The 20,601-nt window shown below is 49.3% G+C and overlaps 1 protein-coding gene across 1 annotated transcript; it reads right to left on the minus strand.

Annotated features, from left to right (window-relative positions):
- Positions 1-184: 184 nt before the first annotated feature.
- On the minus strand, positions 185-20,191 carry MEIOSIN (meiosis initiator). Its single transcript, XM_045531851.1, has 16 exons — positions 20,121-20,191; positions 19,390-19,412; positions 18,793-18,868; positions 14,022-14,166; positions 9,675-9,786; positions 8,110-8,232; positions 7,463-7,702; positions 6,292-6,400; positions 5,357-5,457; positions 4,731-4,886; positions 4,281-4,351; positions 2,457-2,621; positions 2,136-2,380; positions 1,149-1,238; positions 376-544; positions 185-337 (listed from the first exon to the last, which is right to left on the minus strand). Exons 1-16 carry the CDS (start codon positions 20,189-20,191, stop codon positions 185-187), a joined length of 2,049 nt encoding a protein of 682 aa, XP_045387807.1.
- Positions 20,192-20,601: the final 410 nt, after the last annotated feature.

Consider the following 20,601-nt stretch of genomic DNA (forward strand, 5'->3'; position numbering starts at 1 on the left):
ATAGAACAGGGGAGGGAGGAGCGGGGAGAGGTGAGAATGAAGAGGGTTGAAACCATTTGGTTCTGGGGTGGGGAAAGGAAGGGCAGAGGGCAGCCCCTGCCTGTAAACTTCACCTCCCTGCATTTCATTTAAGGTTTCCTCCCTCCCGCCCTGAGGTTCCTCTGGTGGGCACAGGGTAGAAGTGCTATGAGGGGGCAGCTCTGCCTGAGCAGGGCAGCGGCAGAGCAGTAACTACATCCCTCTGCAGGCCCTGTGGGAACTGGCCACGCAGACCTGCATCGCCATCGCTGGGCTCAATGCCCAGGAGGGGACAAGCTCTCCTGGCTTCAAGCGAGAGCTGCAAGGGAGGAGAGCGAGGGGGTTACCCTCTCTCACCCATGGTGAGGGGGGTGGCAGTGAGGCCGTGTCTGAGGCACAGCGAGCCTTCTCAGCCAGCAGCTGGTAGAAGGGCTTGGGCATCTCCCAGTCATCGTCCTCATCACTGCTGGAGTTGTCCTGCTTCACGATGCGGTTGTGCTGGCGGCTGAATCTTCGAGCCTTGATGCTGTGGGGAGACGGTGGCAGGATGATCAGGGGTTCCTCACTCACCTCCTGGGCATCTCTGTCCCACCCCTAATGCTCTGGGCCCAGAAGTGACCAGGGCCTGGCTGAGAGGGAGGCCAGTGTCTTAGCCCTACTGGGAAGACGGGACTCTGCCAAGGGCTCTTTGCAGGAGTCCCACGCTCCTTTGAGGATCTCTTAAAAATTGTGCACAGATGTGAGTGTTTCAGGGGCCAATTCAGAAACGGGCAGCTGGCAGCTCTTCGAGGTTGGTGGAAAGGACAAGGTTTCAGGAAGGGGGGGTCGACGAAGAGCAGGAAAGACAGAAGCCAAGTGACAGGAAAATAAAACCATGCTCTGAGAAACTCCACGTGGCCGAGAAGGCAAAAGCAACTGAGGCAGCAGGGTCCAAATCCCCGCTTAGGCTACTTGCCCTGCTCAGCTACCTCTCTGCTAATTGAAAATTGGTGCACACCAGTTCCCCAGCTCAGTAAACTCCCAACCTGTTTCCAATACCATGAAGCTTAAGGCTCTGCAGATCGGAGCAGGATTAGGATCCGGGAGGCCCCTCTACCCACCACCAGGTCTCCTGGGCAGGGGCTTCTCACCAATACGGTCTCCGCTCCTGCTGGGTCATCACACGCCACAGCTGGGCCAGCTCCTTGGTGGCAGCCGTGGATGCGGTCCCAGGGCAGGCTCTGGGACAGGAAGAAGGAGGAAGTCGGGGAGGTAAGGAGAAGCCTGCGGGGCACCTTGACTCGGGCAGAGGCCATCGCTATGGCCACACGGGGGGCCCTTGCCCTCTCAGGGCCTCAGTTTTCCATCTGAAAACTCAGATCTTTCCTATCCCTTTGGCCTGTGAGGCCCCCATTATGTACCCTCTGGAGCCGAGGAGTCAAAGAAGGGAGAGGGATTAAATGGTTGTTCACAAGGGGGCACCCCATGTCCCAGGAGAGTATAGGGGACCTGTAGCCACTGCTCCTGGCACTAGCACCTGGATCTTCCTGTAAAGGAACCAGCTCTTTTGCACTGTAGCAGGGGGGCCTCCCCCTCCCCTGGCTTCAGGCCTGGCAGCGACTGGTTCAGGGTTGGGCAGCTGATCTATCGAAGTTACTTAGACTCAGGACTTTTGCTTGAACCCTTAGAGATAGGAGCACTCCTCCCACCAAAATTGCTAGGGCGGTAGAAAGGACACAAACATGCACCTCCTGGGTGCCTCCAACATAGCCCAGCATGCTGGAGAATGAAGCCAGCCCAGAGGACAGAGGAGTTGAGAGAGAGGGACAAAGATTCTGGACAGTGTTGTTTGAGCCCTCAAACCAACCACATCTGAAGGCAACTATCCCTGCCCTTTTTTATAGGTTATAATAAGCCAATTCATTTCCTTTCTTTCTTAAGTCTGAAATCATTGCTTACAACTGATAGGTCCTGACCAATGCGAGGGGTCCAGGTTAAATTCTGGGGGAGGACTGTGGTTGAGGAAGGGTTAATGAGTTCGAGGAAGGGGCAAATGTGTCAGATGGCAGTGGGGAGCCACATGGTCTAGGGGGGTGAGCAGACAGTGCAGGTAGCACCAAAGAGGACCCCCCACCCACCGGATGTATTGCTTCCGGTTCATCCTGCAAAACATGATGAAACCGTTGACACACTTTTTCTTCGTCTGGGTGGGGCAGGAGGCTTTCTTGCTCTCCTTGGGCTTCACAGGGCCCCTGCCTGCTCGGCCATTCCTGGCCTTTCTCCCGGCTGCAGACAGGGTTGAGGCCTGCCGGGTGGGGGTCCACGTATAGTCTCCATCCTCATCACTGGAGGTCTGCAAGCCCTGGGGGTTGGCGCACATGTCCTGGGTGGGGGAGACAGGGAGATGAGAGAGGGCAAGAGATGCCTGACTGGCTTTGGCAGACGGCCACCTCTCTCACCTCTTGCTGCGTCCACATGGACTCTGTGTCGCTGTCCTCTGAGCTAGAGCTGGACGGCACCTTGCTGTTCTCACTCAGAGAGAGGTAGCAGTGGTCTACCGAGATCAAGGACTGGCACAGGCTGTGGGAGTCAGGAGGGTCTTCCAGAGCCTCAGATGGTATGTCCTGGGCCATGATGAAGGAGAATGATGGGAGGAGGGTTGGGCGGTGCCCTTTCACCCGCCCCCCATCACTGCTTTTCTAGGATGTAACATGAACATTGGAAGCAGCTTGGATTAAAGACAAGCTCGTCTCAACACCCCTTAGACATTCAAGCAAATCTTCCAAAGTTCCCACAGGGGTCGGAGAGGGGCTGCACTGGGCTTGGGGTGCCTACCTCCTCTGGGGCAAAACCTTTTTTTTTTGAGACAAAGTCTCACTCTGTTGCCTGGGCTAGAGTGCTGTGGCGTCAGCCTAGCTCACAGCAACCTCAAACTCCTGGGCTCAAGCAATCCTCCTGCCTCAGCCTCCCGAGTAGCTGGGACTATAGGCGTGTGCCACCATGCCCGGCTAATTTTTTCTATATATTTTTAGTTGTCCAGATAATTTCTTTCTATTTTTTTTTTAGTAGAGACAGAGGTCTCACTCTTGCTCAGGCTGGTCTCGAACTCCTGAGCTCAAACGATCCACCAGCCTCGGCCTCCCAGGGTGCTAGGATTACAGGTGTGAGCCACTGCGCCTGGCTGGCAATACCTTCTTAAACCCGCCAGTTTGCTACGCGCTCAGCAGCTGTGACGCCTTGGGAAAGTCTTAACTTCCATGAACATGGATTTCATCTACAAAATCTGAGTCACAATATGTGCCTCGAGGGGTTGAGAAGCACTTCACATAGTGCCTGGCACTGACTAAAAGCTCTGCTATTGGTGTGTGTTTTTGTTTCTGCTGCCAGTTCAGCTACTCATTGAGGCGACCCTGGAGGAAGAATCAGCCGGGGACTAGAGCTGGGGGGCTGAGTCTCCGTCAGACAGCGACCTCCTGGAGCAGATGGTGGCTACACAGCTTAGCCCAGAGGCCTGGGAGGGGGAAGTCCTGGGTTTTGGACTCTATTCCAGCTGAGGATTCTGTTTTTGTTTTTTGTTTTTTCTTGAGACAGAGTCTCACTCTGTTGCCCAGCTAGAGTGAGTGCTGTGGCGTCAGCCTAGCTCACAGCAACCTCAAACTCCTGGGCTTCAGTGATCCTACTGCCTCAGCCTCCCGAGTAGCTGGGACTACAGGCACGTGCCACCATGCCCGGCTAATTTTTTCCTATATATATTTTTAGTTGGCCAGATAATTGTTTTCTATTTTTTTAGTAGAGACGAGGTCTCGCTCTTGCTCAGGCTGGTCTCGAACTCCTGACCTCGAGCGATCCACCCGCCTCGTCCTCCCAGAGTGCTAGGATTACAGGCCTGAGCCACCGTGCCCGGCCCCAGCTGATGATTCTTGAGATCACTTCTGATTTCTGGTTCCTCATCTGTAAAATGGGGCCACAAGAGACCCTGATTCATAGAGTAGCTGTAAAATTACGTGGGGTCTTTTAGGAGCACCAGCAGCTTTCGGCTTTTATCTTTTTTGTTTCATTCGTTCCAAGCGCCCAGCACAGTGAGTGCTCCAAGGCTGGGTAGTGAGCACACAGTGGGGGGGTGAGCTTTTGCAAGGATGAGAAGCAGGACTGGATGGACAAGTGAGCTGGTGGGTGGGGGAGCCGCTGCAAGGGACAGGGGAGGGACCAGTGAATCCGGCTGTAAACAAGGTGTGTGGAAAATGGATGATGAGTCCATGGTCAGACAGGTGGAAGATGCCTACCTTCTGGGATGCCTCAGGCATGCAGGCAGAAGCTGGAGACTCAGGATATAAGTACACTTCCTCGAAGAGATCTGCCGGGGAGGGAGAACAGAGGGGTTGCTAGAGCAGAAATGCTTCTCTCACAGCGCTGTGCCTCAGCCCTGCTGTCCCCACGAGCTGGCATCTCCTCGGGCTTTCCCCTGTGGGATTTATAACGCTCTGCCCAAACCCAGCTCACAGGCCTGCTCCGCTGGGGACCTCCAACCCTGAGGCAGAGCAAGGGGCTCCTAGAGCCTTCCACTCGCCACACTGGCCTGTGGTTGTTCCCTCGCTAGGCTGTGGGCTCCTTGAGGCAGGGCCTGGGTGGGATTCACCTCTTGGTACCCAGCGTGGCCTGGCACAGGCTGAAGCTTACGGTGGCATCACCATGTGTCTCCTGAACGGACCAAGTGGCAGGCCCTGGATGCTCACCTTCAGTCAGATACTCAGCGCCATCCTCCAAGATCTGTTCTGGCAGCAGTTTGCCCGGGGAGCTGAAGAGGGAAGGGCTGAGTCCTAGGATCTCAATCGGGTTGCCCATCACACTCCAGGTATCAATCTTCGGAGGCCCCAAGGGCAGCGGGCTCCCTGAAAAGAACACATCAGCCCAGAGATTGACCTCTGCCCCAACACAGCAGCCAGCTTTGAGGACATGGTGCCAGACGCTGGGGAAGGGTGACTCTGTCAATTTCTCATTTTGAGTCATTGGTAGAGGCAATTAAGAGGTACAACACTTGGCATTATGTCCCGGATGGCAAAAAAAAAAAAAATCAATATTATAATGTGCCAGATCTGATAGACTGACTGTAGCTACCTGTAGCTCTGTGTTAAGAAAGATTCTGAGGCAGTGTCTGGGCTCAAAGGAAAGAGTGATGATCAATTAGCAATGTCTGCCATGGCAACCGATGGCAGAGAGATAGTAGGCACACTGCATTTGCCATCCCTGTGCTTAGTGAACCTCCATTCCCTTTCCCACTCTCCCCCCTTCTATAGAAATCCTCAGAATGAAAGTACAAGAAGGCCCCACAGCAGCCTATGAGACACAGGGTTTCAGTCACCATGGGGACTGTCCTGTAGGGTCCAGACAGGAAGCCAAGGGTCAGCTTCAAGAGACTTCTTATCCACCTCCTCACCGGAATTGTAGAGCAACAGCTTCTGCCTGCAAGGAATGGAATTTAAGAGGCAGACACACAGCCCTGGGCTGGAAGCTGCTGTGTGACCCCTTTGGGTGTCTCAGTGTGGCCATCTGTAAAGACGTGGCTCAGCTCTTTGCTGGCCCCTGGGGGATGCTGGCGACAGAAAGCTCAACCGGCTCGGGCTCCTGCCCTCAAGGAGTTTCAAGTCGTGGCAGGAGAGACCAGTTGGTAAACAGACCCTGACAACATGGGGATGCTGTGACCCAGGGGCTTCAAGGAGGACGAGGCAGCGGGAGTGCAGTGATCTTGGCCTGAAGACTGGGAAGTTTTGCAGGTGGACAGGGCACAGGCTCTCCAGGACGAGGGACCAGGTGTGAGAAGCCCAGTGGGGGCCAGGCATGGCTTGGTGGGGAATGGCAAATATTTGGTGTTAAGTGTGAGATTCATGAGTGAAGGGCAGGAGAGAGGGCTGACAAGTGAACTGGGGGCAACAGAAGGTCTCAAATTAAGATTAGAGCCAGTTAAACTATCTGGGCTCTACCCTACAGGCACTGAGAAAGGGCTGACGTGGTCAAGGTCTGTGTGTTAGAAAAGCCACTTAGTCAAGCAAGGATGGGCTGGAGGGGTGACAGGGAAGGCAGAGGGGCCAGTGAGGAGGCTGCAGCCACATCCAGGAGATGGGAAGCCAGGCTTCCCTGTGAGCTCACGGTCCGCACAAAGCTAGACCCCCACTGGTGCTCACAGGGCCCCAGCAGGGGACGTGAATCGACCTCATTTCACTCGCTCACTACCCCCCTCGACCACACCAGACCAAACACCTCAGCACCACCCACTCAAAGCCCTTGGGGATCCCTTACCCGGAACAGGGCTGTGTCTTGGTGAGAAAATGGATGCTCTCAGCACCTTCCTGTTCCCCAAGAGGAGGATAAGGCCCATCGTCATGGATACTGTTTCCGCAACAGCAGCCTAAGGGGGCAAATCAGGATGACCCCTGGTGCGGACTGGGCCAAATCCCAGGACTCCCGCACGCAGGGGACGGAAAGGTGCCAGGTCCTGCCGTGCTGCCTCTTGCTTCCCAATCCTAGCAGAACCTCAGGTTGCAGAGCCTTTGCATGAGGCTCAGGGGAGCCCCAAATCATGCCCAGGTTTATTGAATCCCACATCCCTATCAGAAGCTGCAACAAAGACGACATCCTTAAGTGGAATGCTGGCGACAACAGCGAGGATAGCACACAAGTATTGGTGCTTACTCTGGCCAGCACTGTTTTAAGTATTTTGCATACTATATAGTAACCCTTTCCCAAAGAGTACTGTTATTATACCCGTTTTACAGGCAAGTAAACTGAGGCACTGAGAGCTCAAGTAACTTGCCCAAGGTCACACAGCTAGCAGGAAGATCTGAGAAGCCCTCCCTGATCCCCAGGCTGGGTCAGATGCCTCCTCTGGGGCCCCAGCCTCCTGTGCAAGCCCAGGACTATCAGTATCTGGTGATGTGGGTGACTCCATCATTGGACTGAGAACTTGGTCACTGATCTGTCACCAGCAGCCCACACATGGCCTGGCACACAGGAGGTGCTCAGGGAGTAAGGGCTGAATGAACAAATGCAGGAATAAGCAGATTTGAGGTCTCCAGTCTTGCATCCAGACCTCCCCCACCCACCCAGCTCTGTGCGGGATGCGTCATCACACCTCTTCCAAGCTGGTGCAGTGACAGGAGTCACGAGAGAGAGTCTGGCTGCTTCAAGTGAAGCCTGAGGAGGAGGCCCTGCCCTTATCCCCAGTTCTGTGACCTGAAGCCCTGCATGAGGGTGATCTGATCTTGTCCCACCCTTACCCTCATGATACAGCCTGAAATAAAAAAGAACACTGGGCACGAGACCATAACGTCTGCAAAGTGAGAGACGGTCTCTATCTTGTTCACGGTTGTATCCCCTGCTACTAACACTGTATCTGGGACACAGCGGTGCTGAAAAAGCAGCATTTAAATGAAAGACTAAGTTAACATTAACAGTGAGTAAAGAGACCAACTTAAGATGTCACAGTGGACAATGCTCTCAGCCATATCCAGGAACGTCAGGTGGGACTGTCCTCCATTTCTACCACCTTGAGACAAGGACGATGCAGCCTTATGGTGACTGCAGGAGTGAGGGGATCTTGGAGGGGGGGCGGTCCCCCCCATGTTTCCTCCTTTCTGGTCTGGGGTCACCAGCTTCTCAGGCTTGTCCAGGGCCAGAGAGCGGCGAGGCTTCTGGGTCCAAGTCTGGCGTTCTGAAGGAGCAGAGAGTTGGGTGTCAGAGGGGTCTGGCGGCTGCCAGAATGTCACTAGAGTATGGTTCAGGTGGGGGCCTTCTTTGCTGTGGGTCTGACAATCTGTTTCAAAGCTTTGCCTGGCCTGGTCACTCACCAGCCCTTCTGGGTATGTCCACATCCTCAATTAGATGCCACTTAGTGCAACCCCTGTCCACATGTTAGAATCAACTTGTGAACTCTAAAAAAAATACTGGTACCCAGGTTCTACCCCAGTCCAATGAAACCTGACTTTCTGGGTGTGAGGCTTCCATTCTAGTCCAGGGAGGAGCTAGGAGTTGGTCCCAGGCAGAGAGTGCCAAGTAGGCCCCCCAGAGCAACAGCATCCCTGGAGAAGGAACCCTGCTTCTTCCACTCATGGCTTGTACCTGGTACTCTGGTCAGTTTCTTCTTCCGAGGTTTCTGGCAGGCCCCCCGAAGATGGGACTTTCGACAGCACGGGGAGCTAGAAGGAGTAGAGTGTCTCCGCCTGGCTGGGTTCCGACCCAGCCCTGGGTGGATGGAGAAGGAGATAGGTCAGATCCCCACCCCTGTCCTCACCCAATTTCATCTTCTGCCTTCCAGACAATGCTTCCCAATCCTAGGGCAGGGAGGGTCCCCAGGCTGACTTTACAAATGTGGAAACTGGGGCCATGGGAGGAGATCAGACTTGTCCAAGGTTGCAGAGCCAGGAGGCAGAAGTATAGGATGAAAACTAAGATTTCTCCTGGGCTGTTCTGGGCCTCGGTGGAGAGGGAGAACAGATTCAACCCTTCCGAGATGCTTCACCCTCTTCCCCACCTCAAACCGGCTCCTCCTCCTACCTTCCTCAGCACAGCGAGGGCACCCTGCCCACTCGGGGGTTGCCCTGGGCCTCTCCCTCTGGCCTCCCCATTCTTCCTCCTTAACACCTCCCATATTTACCCACTTCTGTCCTTGTTCTCAGCTACAGAGCTAGATTGGGCCTTACTGTCTCCTATCCAGATCACTGCCAAAAGTATCTTCTCTGATCTCCCTGACTTCAGTTTCTCATAATCTCATAACCAATTCTCTATGCTAGATGTTAGGGACCTTGTTCTAAAAATGACAAATCTGATCATGACTTTTTCCTGGCATAAAATCCTTCAGTTATTCTCATCTTCTTCATCTCCCTCCATAGCCAGGCACTAGAAGCCCTTCAGGATCTCGACCCTGCCATCCTTGGCCCTGCTGAACCACTCCAGCCTCCTCTCCTATCATTCTGCCTGTGAATTTCACACTCCAGTAACAATGACAACACTCGGCACATCCAGTATTGGGTGACTCGTATGTGCCAGGCACTGTGTTATGTTTATACGTATTCACTCATTTAATCCTCACGACAAACACAGAAGGGAAATGATAGTGTTTTACAGATGATGGAACTGAAGCACAGAGAGGTTAAGGTCACAAAGACGTGCCTGAGTCAGGATCTAGCTCAGGAGCTCACACACGTCATTCCGATGCTACAGTCCCTCCAATCACACCCAACTCCTTGCCTGTCCCCAAACACTCCACAAGTGTCTTCTCATGGCTGCACGTTCTTGCTTATATTGTTTCTTCTGCCTGGTGGGGATCGCCCCTTCTCCTACTGTTCTTTTTTTTTTTTTTTCTTTTTTTGAGATGAGGTCTCGCTCTTGCTCAGGCTGGTCTCGCACTCCTGAGCTCAAATGATCCGCCCACATGGGCCTCCCAGAGTGCTAGGATTACAGGCATGAGCCACCGCGCCCGGCACCTACTGTTCTTAACATGTAGCTCCAAGGCCCCTATCCTCTAAGTTCCCACAGCACCTTGCATACCTCTCTGACTTTGTCCCCTCCGCCAGGCCTTGAGATTCAGGAGGGCCTGGACTTGTCCAAGTCACTCAGTGTCCACAATGGCCAGAACAAGATTTGGCACATAGCAGGCACCAGGAAATGTCAGCTGAACTACTCACCCCCAAGTCCATCTTCTCTGGCACTGGTATGGAATTTGAGCAGGGCCTTGGCCACATCGATGCTTCTCTGGAGGTACTGAATGTAGTGCAGGACATGCAGCAGAATCTCCTTCTGCCCCGCAGAAGAAAGACAAGGTTGAGCACAAGAGCCAGGACTCGAGACTGCTGGGGCCAGAGACAGAGAGCCTCCAGGACCCCATTCCCCACCCCATCCTCAACAATGCGTCCGTTGGCAGAGGCCTTCCAGTTCTGCTATTTAGTTCTCACCACGGCCCAGTGTGACAAGGGTTATAGCTAAAGCAACTGAGGCTCAGAGTGCTAAAGGGACTTGCTAAGGCCACAGAGATGAAGTGACAGAGCTGGAGTGTGAACCCAGGTCTGCCGGCCTCCTGGTCTAGTTTCTCAGCACACACTGCTCAGCTTCTCACCCTTCGCCCTTTGCTCATGCTGTATTCTCTATCTGCAAAGCCCTCCTCTTCTCCCCAGAAACTCCCTCACCTGGCTTCTCCTGGGAGCCTTGGCATAGAAGTCTCCCGTTCCAGAAGCATGCCCGCCTCCCTCACCCCTCTCTCCCAGGCTGGCTCAGCTGTTCCCTCCTCAGCACTCTTGTAACACCCTTGGCCTATCTCCCCCAAGGCACAGGCTGCACTGTTTTATAATTATCTGTTTACACGTTGGTCTCTTCCACTGACCTTGAACTAGTTGAGGGTGAGACTGTAGCTAATTGCCTTTTGTATCCCAAGCACATAGCATTGAGAGTTCACTCAGCCAGGGACTGTCAAGGAATGAACCTGCCCCACAGCACCAAGCACGAGGCCTCTTACCCAGCAGGCATCATGCATGCAGCCACTGAATACCACCTGCGCTGGTACTGGAGACAGGAAGCTAAAAACAACTACTACTCACTAAGAGGCAGGTGTGCAGGGGCAAAGGAGATGTGCTTTTGTTTGCCTTCATGGAGCTTATAATCCAGCATTAATAAACTCACAAATCATGCAACAGTATCGACTGTGCGATAAGCACTATGAATAAAAGACTCTAACAAAGGATTCCAAAATTAGTGTCTGGAAAGGCCTTTCTGAGAAAGGAACTGGGACCTGGTGTGGAAGGAGTTAGCCTGGGGAATAGGTGAGGAAAGATCACTAGGAAGTACTTTTTTGAATCCCTAGAGTAACAATACAACAGCAATGATCTTCCAAACCCTGAATCAGTAAAAATGGTCTTATGAAGGGACTTAGGTGAAACTTCCATAAAAGATGACACAGTCACTGGAATGATTTAGCATGATCCATGGGAGGAAGCTATAGTCTAACTCTGTAACCTAAGAAACATGTGTAACACAGCCAAGAGGACACTGGTTTTGAAGAACCTGGATCCAACCTGCCACTTACTGGCTGAGTATTGGCAGCAGGTCATTTTACTTCTTCGAGCCTCAGTTTTCTCATCTGTGTGATGGGAATGAGGATACCCATCAGGCTCAGAGAATTATCATTAGAACTGAATATATTAGTATGTGTGAAATCACCTAGCACAGAGTCTGATACATTAGTTGTTGAATAAATGCTGTGTCAATGATTGAATGAGCCCACCTTCACCAATTTAATTCTCACCAATTTAATTCTTCACCATTTAATTCTCAAGCAATTAAATGAGAAAAAGTATAGCTAGACCATGGTTTTTCAAGAGCAAATACTGTCTTTTTTGTTTAGTATCCCCAATACGAGGGGTGGCACGTGTAAACCGTGAAGTATATGAATGTCACTTTTTATTCACTAGTATAAAGGTTTTATGCAGAAGACAACTGGGCATCGTCCCAGACTGCAGGACAGAAGGCTCAGTCATTGCAACTTCAGGAAGGTTAGCTTGGGAGCTACATCAGAAGTTCAAATCCCAGAGACCTTTTGAAGGTAAGATTGGCAGATCCTACACCTGTCTCAACAGAGAGACTTCATTCAGTCATTCAACAAACGTCTACTGAGCACTGAGAGACAGAGTGGTTGAAGGCCCAGGCTTTTGGAGTAAGACACATCTGACTCTTTTTCTCACTGCCATTACCCAGCTGTGTTCCTCTGGGCAATGTGACCCCTGTGCACTTCAGTGTCTTCAAATTAAAAAATGAGGATACCCATACATCTTTCACAAGCCTTGTGGGAAGATTAAATGAGAAAATGTATGTAAGACACGTAGCACTCAGGGTTGGACACACAGAATGCTTAATAAGTTGGGAGCCATTGTTATTGTTATCTGCTCTGTGCTAGGTCCTGTGGTCAAGGGGGACAGAGATTTATCCTTGATGGTCCTTGCTCTCACAGAATGCTCCATCTGAAGGGGGTCAGGGCCCAGCTAGCTCAGTCGGTAGAGCATGAGGCTCTTAAAGAGGGTGAGAAACAAGGAAACAATCACAGTAATACACTGGGGGCTTTGACGGTCAGAGGGAGAAGCCACAGAGTTATATGGGGCAGGGGCAATTAATCAGCCAGAGTGGTGAGGAAGAGCGCCACGAACCTAAGGTGTATCCCAGGTCTCAAACACACAGCAGCAACAGCATAGCTGCCATTAGTTCACTGAGCACCAGACTGAGCTTGTCACACAGCCCTGAGACTGACTGTCATGATGCTCTCTAGGCAGAGATGGGGCAGGTGGGAGGCTAAGCACAGACTGGGACGCAGGTAGTATGTGGAGAGGGGCCCACAACTGACTGCAGAGAAAGATGAAGAGGGGGAAGAAGAGGGGTCCTTAAGGCAACAGAGGATAAATGGTAAAGAAAGCAGGCTGAGACCCAGGGAGAATTCCAACAGATGTGGTCCTCTGGTCAGTTATGAAACATTGCCTGTCCCCTGACTAGACTGCCATTCTTCGAGGGCAGGGGCTGTGTCCTGGTCATCTCTGGCTCCCCAAGAACCTATGACAGCACCTATGCACACCAAATCTCAAATTTCTCAACTATTTTTTAGCACCATGGTGGGCTGCATCATGCCTCCCCCTAAAGATGTCTATGTCTTAGTCCCCAGACCTATGAATATGTTGCCTTATGTGACAAAGGGGACTTTGCAGCTGTGACTGAGTCAAGGATGGGGTGATGATTACGGACTATCCAGGTGGAACCAAATGTAATCACAAGGGTCTTTATAAGAGGGAGGCAGGAGTGTCAAAGACAATGTGACAACAGAAGCAGGAGAGGAGAGATCTGAAGATGCTACAGTGCTGGCTTCAAAGGGGCCATCATGAGGCAAGGAACGCAGGCGGCCTCGAGAAGTTGGCAAATGAAACGGGGATGAATTCTCGCCTCGAGCCTTTACGAGGAACCAGCCCTGCCGACACCTTGACTTTAGTCCAGTGAAACTGATTTTGGACTTCTGACGCACAGAGCCATAAGGAAATAAATTTGTGTTGTTTTAAGCCACGAAGTTTGTGGTGATTTGTTACAGCAGCTATAGGAAACTCATACAAGCACCTACTCTTGAGGGATATTTAGGAGCGAGAATTAACATGATCTGGTGGTTGGTGGAATGTGGTAGGCAGGGAAAAGATCAGAATCAGGGTCCAGCAAATCTGTCCCAAAAACCTACTCCTCTCGAGCTCTCTAAAGGCAAGTGGCACATTCCAGCTGGGATTAGCTTTTCCTGTGTTCAAATCTTGATCTTCCTGACCAGACCCTTAGTTTCCAGGGGATGAGGACTGGGTCCCAAATTTCTTTGCCTCCCCTTGTTGCAACCAGAACAGCTTCTGGCATCCAAGAATCTTTCCATAAGTGGCTGATGAATGAATGAGTAAACGAATAAATGAGAGGAAATAGAGCAAGATAACATCACACCGAGCCTTCAGGATCCGAGTTCCATATTAAGTTATTCCCACTGCGAGCAAGGTGTTAGCTTAGCAGGTACTCGGAAAGGGAACCGTCATTTATTCAGGACACGCTATGTGCTGGGCCTGTCACAGCTATGTCATTTTGGTCTCACAATATTTCTCATAGCAGGAGTTATTTTTCCTTGTTTTACAGTTGAGAAACCTGAGGCTTGGAGAAGCTGGGTAGCCTGAGGAACCTGCCCAGGGTTCTGCAGCTGTGAAGACAGCGGCTGAAATTCACGGCTGTTTGACTCCTAAAGTGATGATCCTTACCCTGTGCCTTGTCTATTCTCCCCCTCCCAGTTCCCCCTGCTTCCTTTGCAAGAAAGAGTCCCTGAGGCTTCTAGTCATAGGACCACAGACTCCCAGAAACTCCTGTTCAGAGCAGGACCAATGATAACACTGAAAGGGTCTGTCTAAGTTTCCCAGAACAGGTTTACCCGCCTGCTACTATTCAAAAACCTGCCTCCTAAATCTGCCTCCCTCCTTCAGTCCCCATACCTTGGTGAGCTTCTTGTTGCCAGTCTTCAGGGCCACGGGTAGCAGCAATGCCAGCTCTTGCAGTTGGCTGGTGTGGTTTTTCCTTTGCTTCCTGTTTGGGGACAAGAGCTGGTTTTGGTTAGGACATCCAAAATTGAATTCAGCACTTGACCCCAAACCTCCTGCCTCAGGGTTCCCTATCTCAGGGGTGCCCACTCCCTGCCCGCCACCCTGGGGCACCCAAGATAGAATCCCAGCCATCAGCTGGACTTGTCACTCTCCCTTACCCCCTTGACCAATCAGTCACCAAATGTTGCCCATTCCTCCTCTGTCCCATTCTCTTCCTCCCCACAGCCCCTGCCCTAGTCAATGTCTTAATATCCTCCCGGGTCTCCCAGCACCACCATTCCCAATCTGGCCTCCCCTATCCATACTCTCTAGTAGAGTCAGGGTGATTTTTCTGAAACACAAATGTGACCACGTCACTCCCTTGTTTCAAACCTCTCAATGCCATCCCATAGTTAAGGATCAAGTTTAAACCCTTAATATGGCCCATAAGACCCTTCATGGCCTGGCCCAGCTGACCATTCTGGCCTCGTTTCTTACTTCCTTTGACTTTCTCGTCAACTGACCCTCATTCCATAGGATGGGTGATGTACCTCTGCTAAGGTCCCCCAGCCCCTGTGCTTACACATGTCTCTGATCCCTGTGCTGGAGTGTCAGCTGGGTACGGGGAACCATTGTACTTCTAGCATCTAGACCAGGGTTACACGTTACAGGAACTCACTGTGTATTTGCTAAATGAATGAATAAATAAGGCATGAAAGAAGTTGACTCCTGGGCAGCTGCAGAGTTGACAGGGCCTAATCTCTGAATTCATAATTCATAATATACCCAGGCACACACCCTTCCACCCCTCTCTCCTGACAGATGGAGACACAAAGATACTGAGTGTTTCTTCCAAATTACACACCACTACCACTGCTCATGCGATTCCTTTGGGAATGCCTAAACACCTCTACTGCCACCAATTCTTGACCCACTTTCCTTCAGGGCCCAGTTCAATTGCCATCTCCCTTGCCTTCCTTCCCCACTCTAAATGTCTACAACACTTTGTGTCACCTGCAGCACGGTCAAGCCAAAAGCACTCCCTTGATTACAGATGTATGTTTAGTTCTGACTCACGCCCATGAACTGGTACCTCCTCTTTGCCAAGCCCTGTGCTAGACACCTCAGAAAGGGAGAAAAATCACTCAGTCACTGCCCTTGGGGAGATGGGGGTGCAGTATGGGAGACACACTTATGGCCCTAACCAAACTCTAAATTCTTAAATGAATCTTTCTCATTCATTCAGCAATGACTTTTTTTTTTTTTTTTTTTGAGACAGAGTCTCATTCTATCATCCTGGGTAGAGTGCAGTGGCATCATTGTAACTTACAGCAACCTCAGACTCCTAGGCTCAAGTGATTCTCCTGCCTCAGCCTCCCAAGTAGCTGGGACTATAGGCACATGCCACGATGCCCAGCTTATTTTTCTATTTTTAGTAGAGACAGAGTCTTGCTTTTGCTCAGGCTGGTCTTGAACTCCTGAGCTCAAGGAATCCTCCTGCCTTGGCCTCCCAGAATTCTAGGATTATAGGCTTGAGCCACCGTGCCTGGCCAGCAATTATTTATGGACCATCTACTATGTGCCAGGAACTGTGATAGGCAATAGGGATAAAAGTACAAAAAACAAGGGCTGGGCATGGTGCCTCAGACCTGTAATCCTAGCACTTTGGAAGGCTGAGGTGGGAGGATCGCTTGAGGCCAGTTCAAGACCAGCCTGAACAACATAGCAAGACCCTGTCTCTACAAAAAATAGAAAAATTAGCCATGCATGTAATCCCAGCTAGTCAGGAGGCTGAGGCAGGAGGATTGCTTAAGCCTAGACCCTTGAGAATGCAGTGAGCTATGATGATGCCACTGCACTCTAGCCTGGGCAATAGAGTAAGACACTGTCTTAAAAAAAAAAAAAGAATAAATATAGCCCCTTCTTCTGGAGCTGACAGTTGGGATAAAGTCATTCATCAAACCATCACACAAACAAACATAAAACTGCAACTAAGGGCAGAACAAGCTACATAATTTGCTGGGCTAAGGGGGCATTATAAATGAAAATGAAGAAATCTTAATTTTCTTCTTTGAAAATTAAGAATTTCAAGATGGCAAGAACAGAGCATTAAACCAAGCATTGGACCCTTCTAAGCAAAGGGCACTGAGTGACAGCACAGGTCACATGTCCATGAAGTTGGCCCTGATGAGGGCAAAGGAGTTGCTTGATGTTATAGAAGCTTGTTATGGGGGGCTTTGACATAATCAATGAGGTCTTTCCTGAGGAAGTAAATCTGCCCAGAACGTGTTCAGAATGATGAATGGAAATGTATAGATGAAGAGGGAAAGAGAACATTCTAGATAGAGGCAACACATGCAAAGGCCCTGTGGCATGAGGGAACATGGAGCATTCAAAGGAAATAAAACTGGAGTGTCTGGAGCACAGAAAGCAAGGAGCGCTGTGGGGTTAGACAAGGCCGGAGAAGGATACGGGGCCCAGATGGGGCAAGGCCTCATAGGCCCATAGTACATAGGCATTTTGCCTTTATCTTGACCAATGGGAAGCCATTAAAGGGCTTTACACATTAGTTTGCCCCCTCAAAACCTTTATGAACACAGGAGACCATACATATTAGGCAACTCAATGAAGGAATGAAAGAAAAAAAATAACCACTTGGTTTCCAATTACCTTCTGGTAGAAACCATAACTATGAGGGGAAGGGGTGATGGGATTCTATCCTTGGAGAAAAATTGAGTAGGCTGACCTCTAGAGTCCTGTCTAGCCCTGATATTTATCTTTTGCACAGCACTTTCCTTCTGTTCTAGAGGGGCCCTTAGAAGCCTCAATGAGGAACACGAGAATCAAGGGAAAAAAGCATCCAGGTCTATTTATAAAGTTCAAGGTGTTATTTGACCATATCTAAGATGGTTTCATATCAACTGTAGTCCCTGGGTATTTACTCTGGGATTTGCAAAGCACCAGGAGAGCCTTCTGGGCAAACACAGAAGCCAGAAAAAAAAAAAAAAAAATCTGGAGGGAGCAAAAGAGTGACTAGAAATCCCCAAATCTTGGCACCCTCCTGGGCAGCAGTCCTGAAGAGGTGCAACCTGGGCTCCGCTCTCAGGGTCCTCCAGGAGCGAGGTCCTCCCTCCCACGGCTGCCTCTTTCCTTGCTGGATGGTTCTGGTTTTAGCTAATTTCTTTCCTCACAGTCTATAATTTCCACCCACTAATCCCAGCTCTGCCTTCTGGTCTGCAAGGAATAGGTCAAGCTTCAGCTGCATGGGTCCTCTTGCTGTTTCTCTAAACTGCCAAGTTTATTTCTGCCTTAGGGCCTTTACTATTCCCTCTGCCTGGAATGTTCTCTCACCTTGATTTTTGCATGGCTAGTTTCCTGTTTGCCATTCAGCATTTAGCTTAAATGTAATCTAAACCATCTAATCTAAATAAGCACATTCTTTTATCAGCATCTGAAATCATTTATCAGCATCTGAAATCTTATTTCTTTAATTGTTTATTATAAACCCTACGAGGGCAAGGATTTTTGTCTTTATTTACTGCTATATCTCAGGCTGACTTGTCCATAAGGTGCAGTGCCTCAGACCCGTGATACTTTTAGAGGCTCATAAAAATGTTTAATTTCGTTTAAATTATAAGGAAAAAATGAGTATAATTCAATCTTTATTATACTTGTCTTTATATCCTGCTATCATAAACTACAATTTTTGATTTTTTTTGTTGTTGTTGGGGAAGGGGATCAAGAAGAAAAAATTGCCTAGAATGCAGCCCTGGATATGTCCCTAATTCCTAGAATAATGCCTGGCACTTAGTAGGTACTCAATAAAAAACTGTTGAATTAATGAATGCTGCTTCTGTGTTGCAATGGCCTCTCAGCCTTTCGAAGTGGCAAATTAATCTAATTCCTGAGGTTCCTCTTCCCTGAGCTAAGCAGCCTGAACACATCCTAGCTACTTTATTTTACAGGAGCTGGAAAGGAGCCCTGTTTAAATTTCTCATTCCCAAGAGCCAGTTTAAATTCTCATATTAGATATGGAAAAACTGGGTGGATGCAGTGGCTCACACCTGTAATCCTAGCACTTTGGGAGGCTGAGATGGGAGGATCGCTCGAGGTCAGGAGTTTGAGACCAGCCTGAGCAAGAGCGAGACCCCCAACTCTACTAAAAATAGAAAGAAATTAGTTGGACAACTAAAAATATATCTAGAAAAAATTAGCCGGACATCATGGCGCATGCCTATAGTCCCAGCTCCTCAGGAGGCTGAGCCCAGGGGTTTGAGGTTGCTGTGAGCTATGATGCTGCCACAGCACTCTACTCCAGGCAACAGAGTGAGACTCTGTCTCAAAAAATAAAATTAAAATAACAAATCCTGGCTCTGCTACTTGCTGTGTGACTTTGGACAAGTGCTTTCATCTCTCTGTGCCTGTTTTTTTTCCTCATTTGTAAAACGGAGGTGGCTGGAAAAATTTGATCTTGTGTGGAGGGTGTTTAGCATAGTACCTGGTACATAGGAAGTTTTCATGAAATGTTAGTTAAAGACTGAGGGTGGACAGTCATTTGTCAGGATTATTTAGGGGTAAGAAATATTGGACAATGGGGTAGAAGTATAGTATTGAATGACTATGGTTGATAACTGTTGTTTTTGTTTGACCAACATCCAATTCCCCCTTTTTTTGATAATAGCACCTAGATTTTCCTTTGGGCAACCACTTCACTCTCAGTCCGTATGCCTCAGAAAGGCTGACCCCATCTTTCCCCTCCACTAGGAACACGGAACCAAGGTCCAGCCAAGAATAGTCACAGTAATTGCTTCAAGGCTGGGGTGTTAACTCCGGGTTTGGCCAATCAGAGTCAATCAATCTTAGAAGCTCTTTCTCCTGGGGGTGTCAAGCTTGCAGGATATGGACCTGGAGCTGCTGGGAGCCTTCTTACCCTCCCCAAGGGAGAACCTGCTTAGAAAGGAAGCCAACACAGACAACAGCAGAGCTAAGAGAGGCAGATTCTTAGCAACATCATTTAACTCCCACCCTGGAACCAATTTGACACCCCTGAGTTTTTTTGTTTAAATGTTCCAATAAATACCCTTTTATGCTTAAGCCAGTTTTAGCTAGGTTTCCATTAATTGTAACTAAGAGTCTTTATTAATACAAGGACCTTCATATCTAGAAAGGGGGGAATGACAAATTGTTGGTGACCTCTGGGATCCTAGGAGGAATGGGCAGCAGCACCAACATTCTTCATTTCCTTCTTGGTGTTCATTCTGAGCACAGTACCTAAGTAGACAACCTGAACAAAGTACAGACAGTCTCCAACTTAGAATGGTTCCACTTACACTGGTCCAGTTTACAATTTTTCGACTTTACAGTGGTGTGAAAGCAAGTCAAAATACAAATTCAATAGAAACTGTACTTCTTTCATGATACTGGGCAGCGACAGCAAGCCACAGCTCTCAGTCAGCCATGTATTTTTGATTTACCATATTTTCAACTTATGATGATGTGTTTATCAGGACGGAAACCCATCATAAGTCGAGGAACACCTGTAGTTGCTTAATTTTAGAGTTAATGTTAAAGATGTCTGGATGCAAAGCCATTGGGGGAAATGGTAGGAGAAAAGATGATCTCTGGCTATTTTTTTTTTATTTATCCAGACTTTAGAGGGAGGAAGAAATCAGATCCAACCCTCAATCTGTCTGAAAATCCCCTCTGTTAAGATTCCTGACACTTGATAGGTGCTTGATGGATGAATGAATGAGTGAATAAAAGAAAGAAAGGGAATTTAACAAACTCAGAATGTCAAAGCCTGCAAGGACCTTAGAAATGATCTTTACCAATCACCTCAGAGTTCTCTCATCTGGAAAATGGTGAGACTATTCATACCCACTTCCTCCTGGGGTTGTTGTAAGGAATAACAGATATACAAACAAAGGGTTTAGCAAAGAGTCTAGTAATATTGTTATATTATTATTCAATCAGAATGGCTGGAGCTATAAGGGAGATAGGAGGAGTCCTTACCTGTCATTGGGACTCAGTGAACTGGCTCTGGGCTGTTCAGGGGAACACAAGTCTCTGCTGGAACCCCACATCTGCAAATAGGGGAAAAATGATTAGTGACCTCTGGGATTCCAGAAGAATGGGCAGCATGATAGGCACCCTTCATTTTCCCCATGATGCTCCTTTGAGCACCCAGAGATCCAACACAAATAGAGTCTCCATCTCCTCAAATACAGGCCCAGACACCCCAATTAAAACCCCAAACCTCTAAACTGAAGTCTATAAATCCCAGATTTTAATTTTGAGCCCCTACATTATGATCCAGACCTAAAACAAAAACCAGTAAATCCCCAAACTTTGACTTCAAAACTGAGACTTTCCCAATAGGGAGACTTTGAAATGAAGATTTACAGGCCTGAAAACTGTAGATTGAGACCCCTAGACCATGATATTAAAACACTAAAACTATGACTTTAAATTCCTAAAGTGAGGACCTAGAACC

This window comes from Lemur catta, chromosome 19 (genome assembly GCF_020740605.2).
Source record: "Lemur catta isolate mLemCat1 chromosome 19, mLemCat1.pri, whole genome shotgun sequence".
Lineage (NCBI taxonomy): Eukaryota > Metazoa > Chordata > Mammalia > Primates > Lemuridae > Lemur > Lemur catta.

Bases quoted from the DNA above. Each gene is read 5' to 3' on its own strand.
- MEIOSIN (XM_045531851.1), bottom strand. From the start codon at position 20,191: ATGTGGGGTTCCAGCAGAGACTTGTGTTCCCCTGAACAGCCCAGAGCC. The intron at 19,413-20,120 runs GTAAGGACTCCT...TCTAAGTTGGAG, and splicing joins TCACTGAGTCCCAATGACAG to ACTGTCTGTACTTTGTTCAG. The intron at 4,352-4,730 runs GTGAGCATCCAG...CCTCCCCGGCAG, and splicing joins CGCTGAGTATCTGACTGAAG to ATCTCTTCGAGGAAGTGTAC.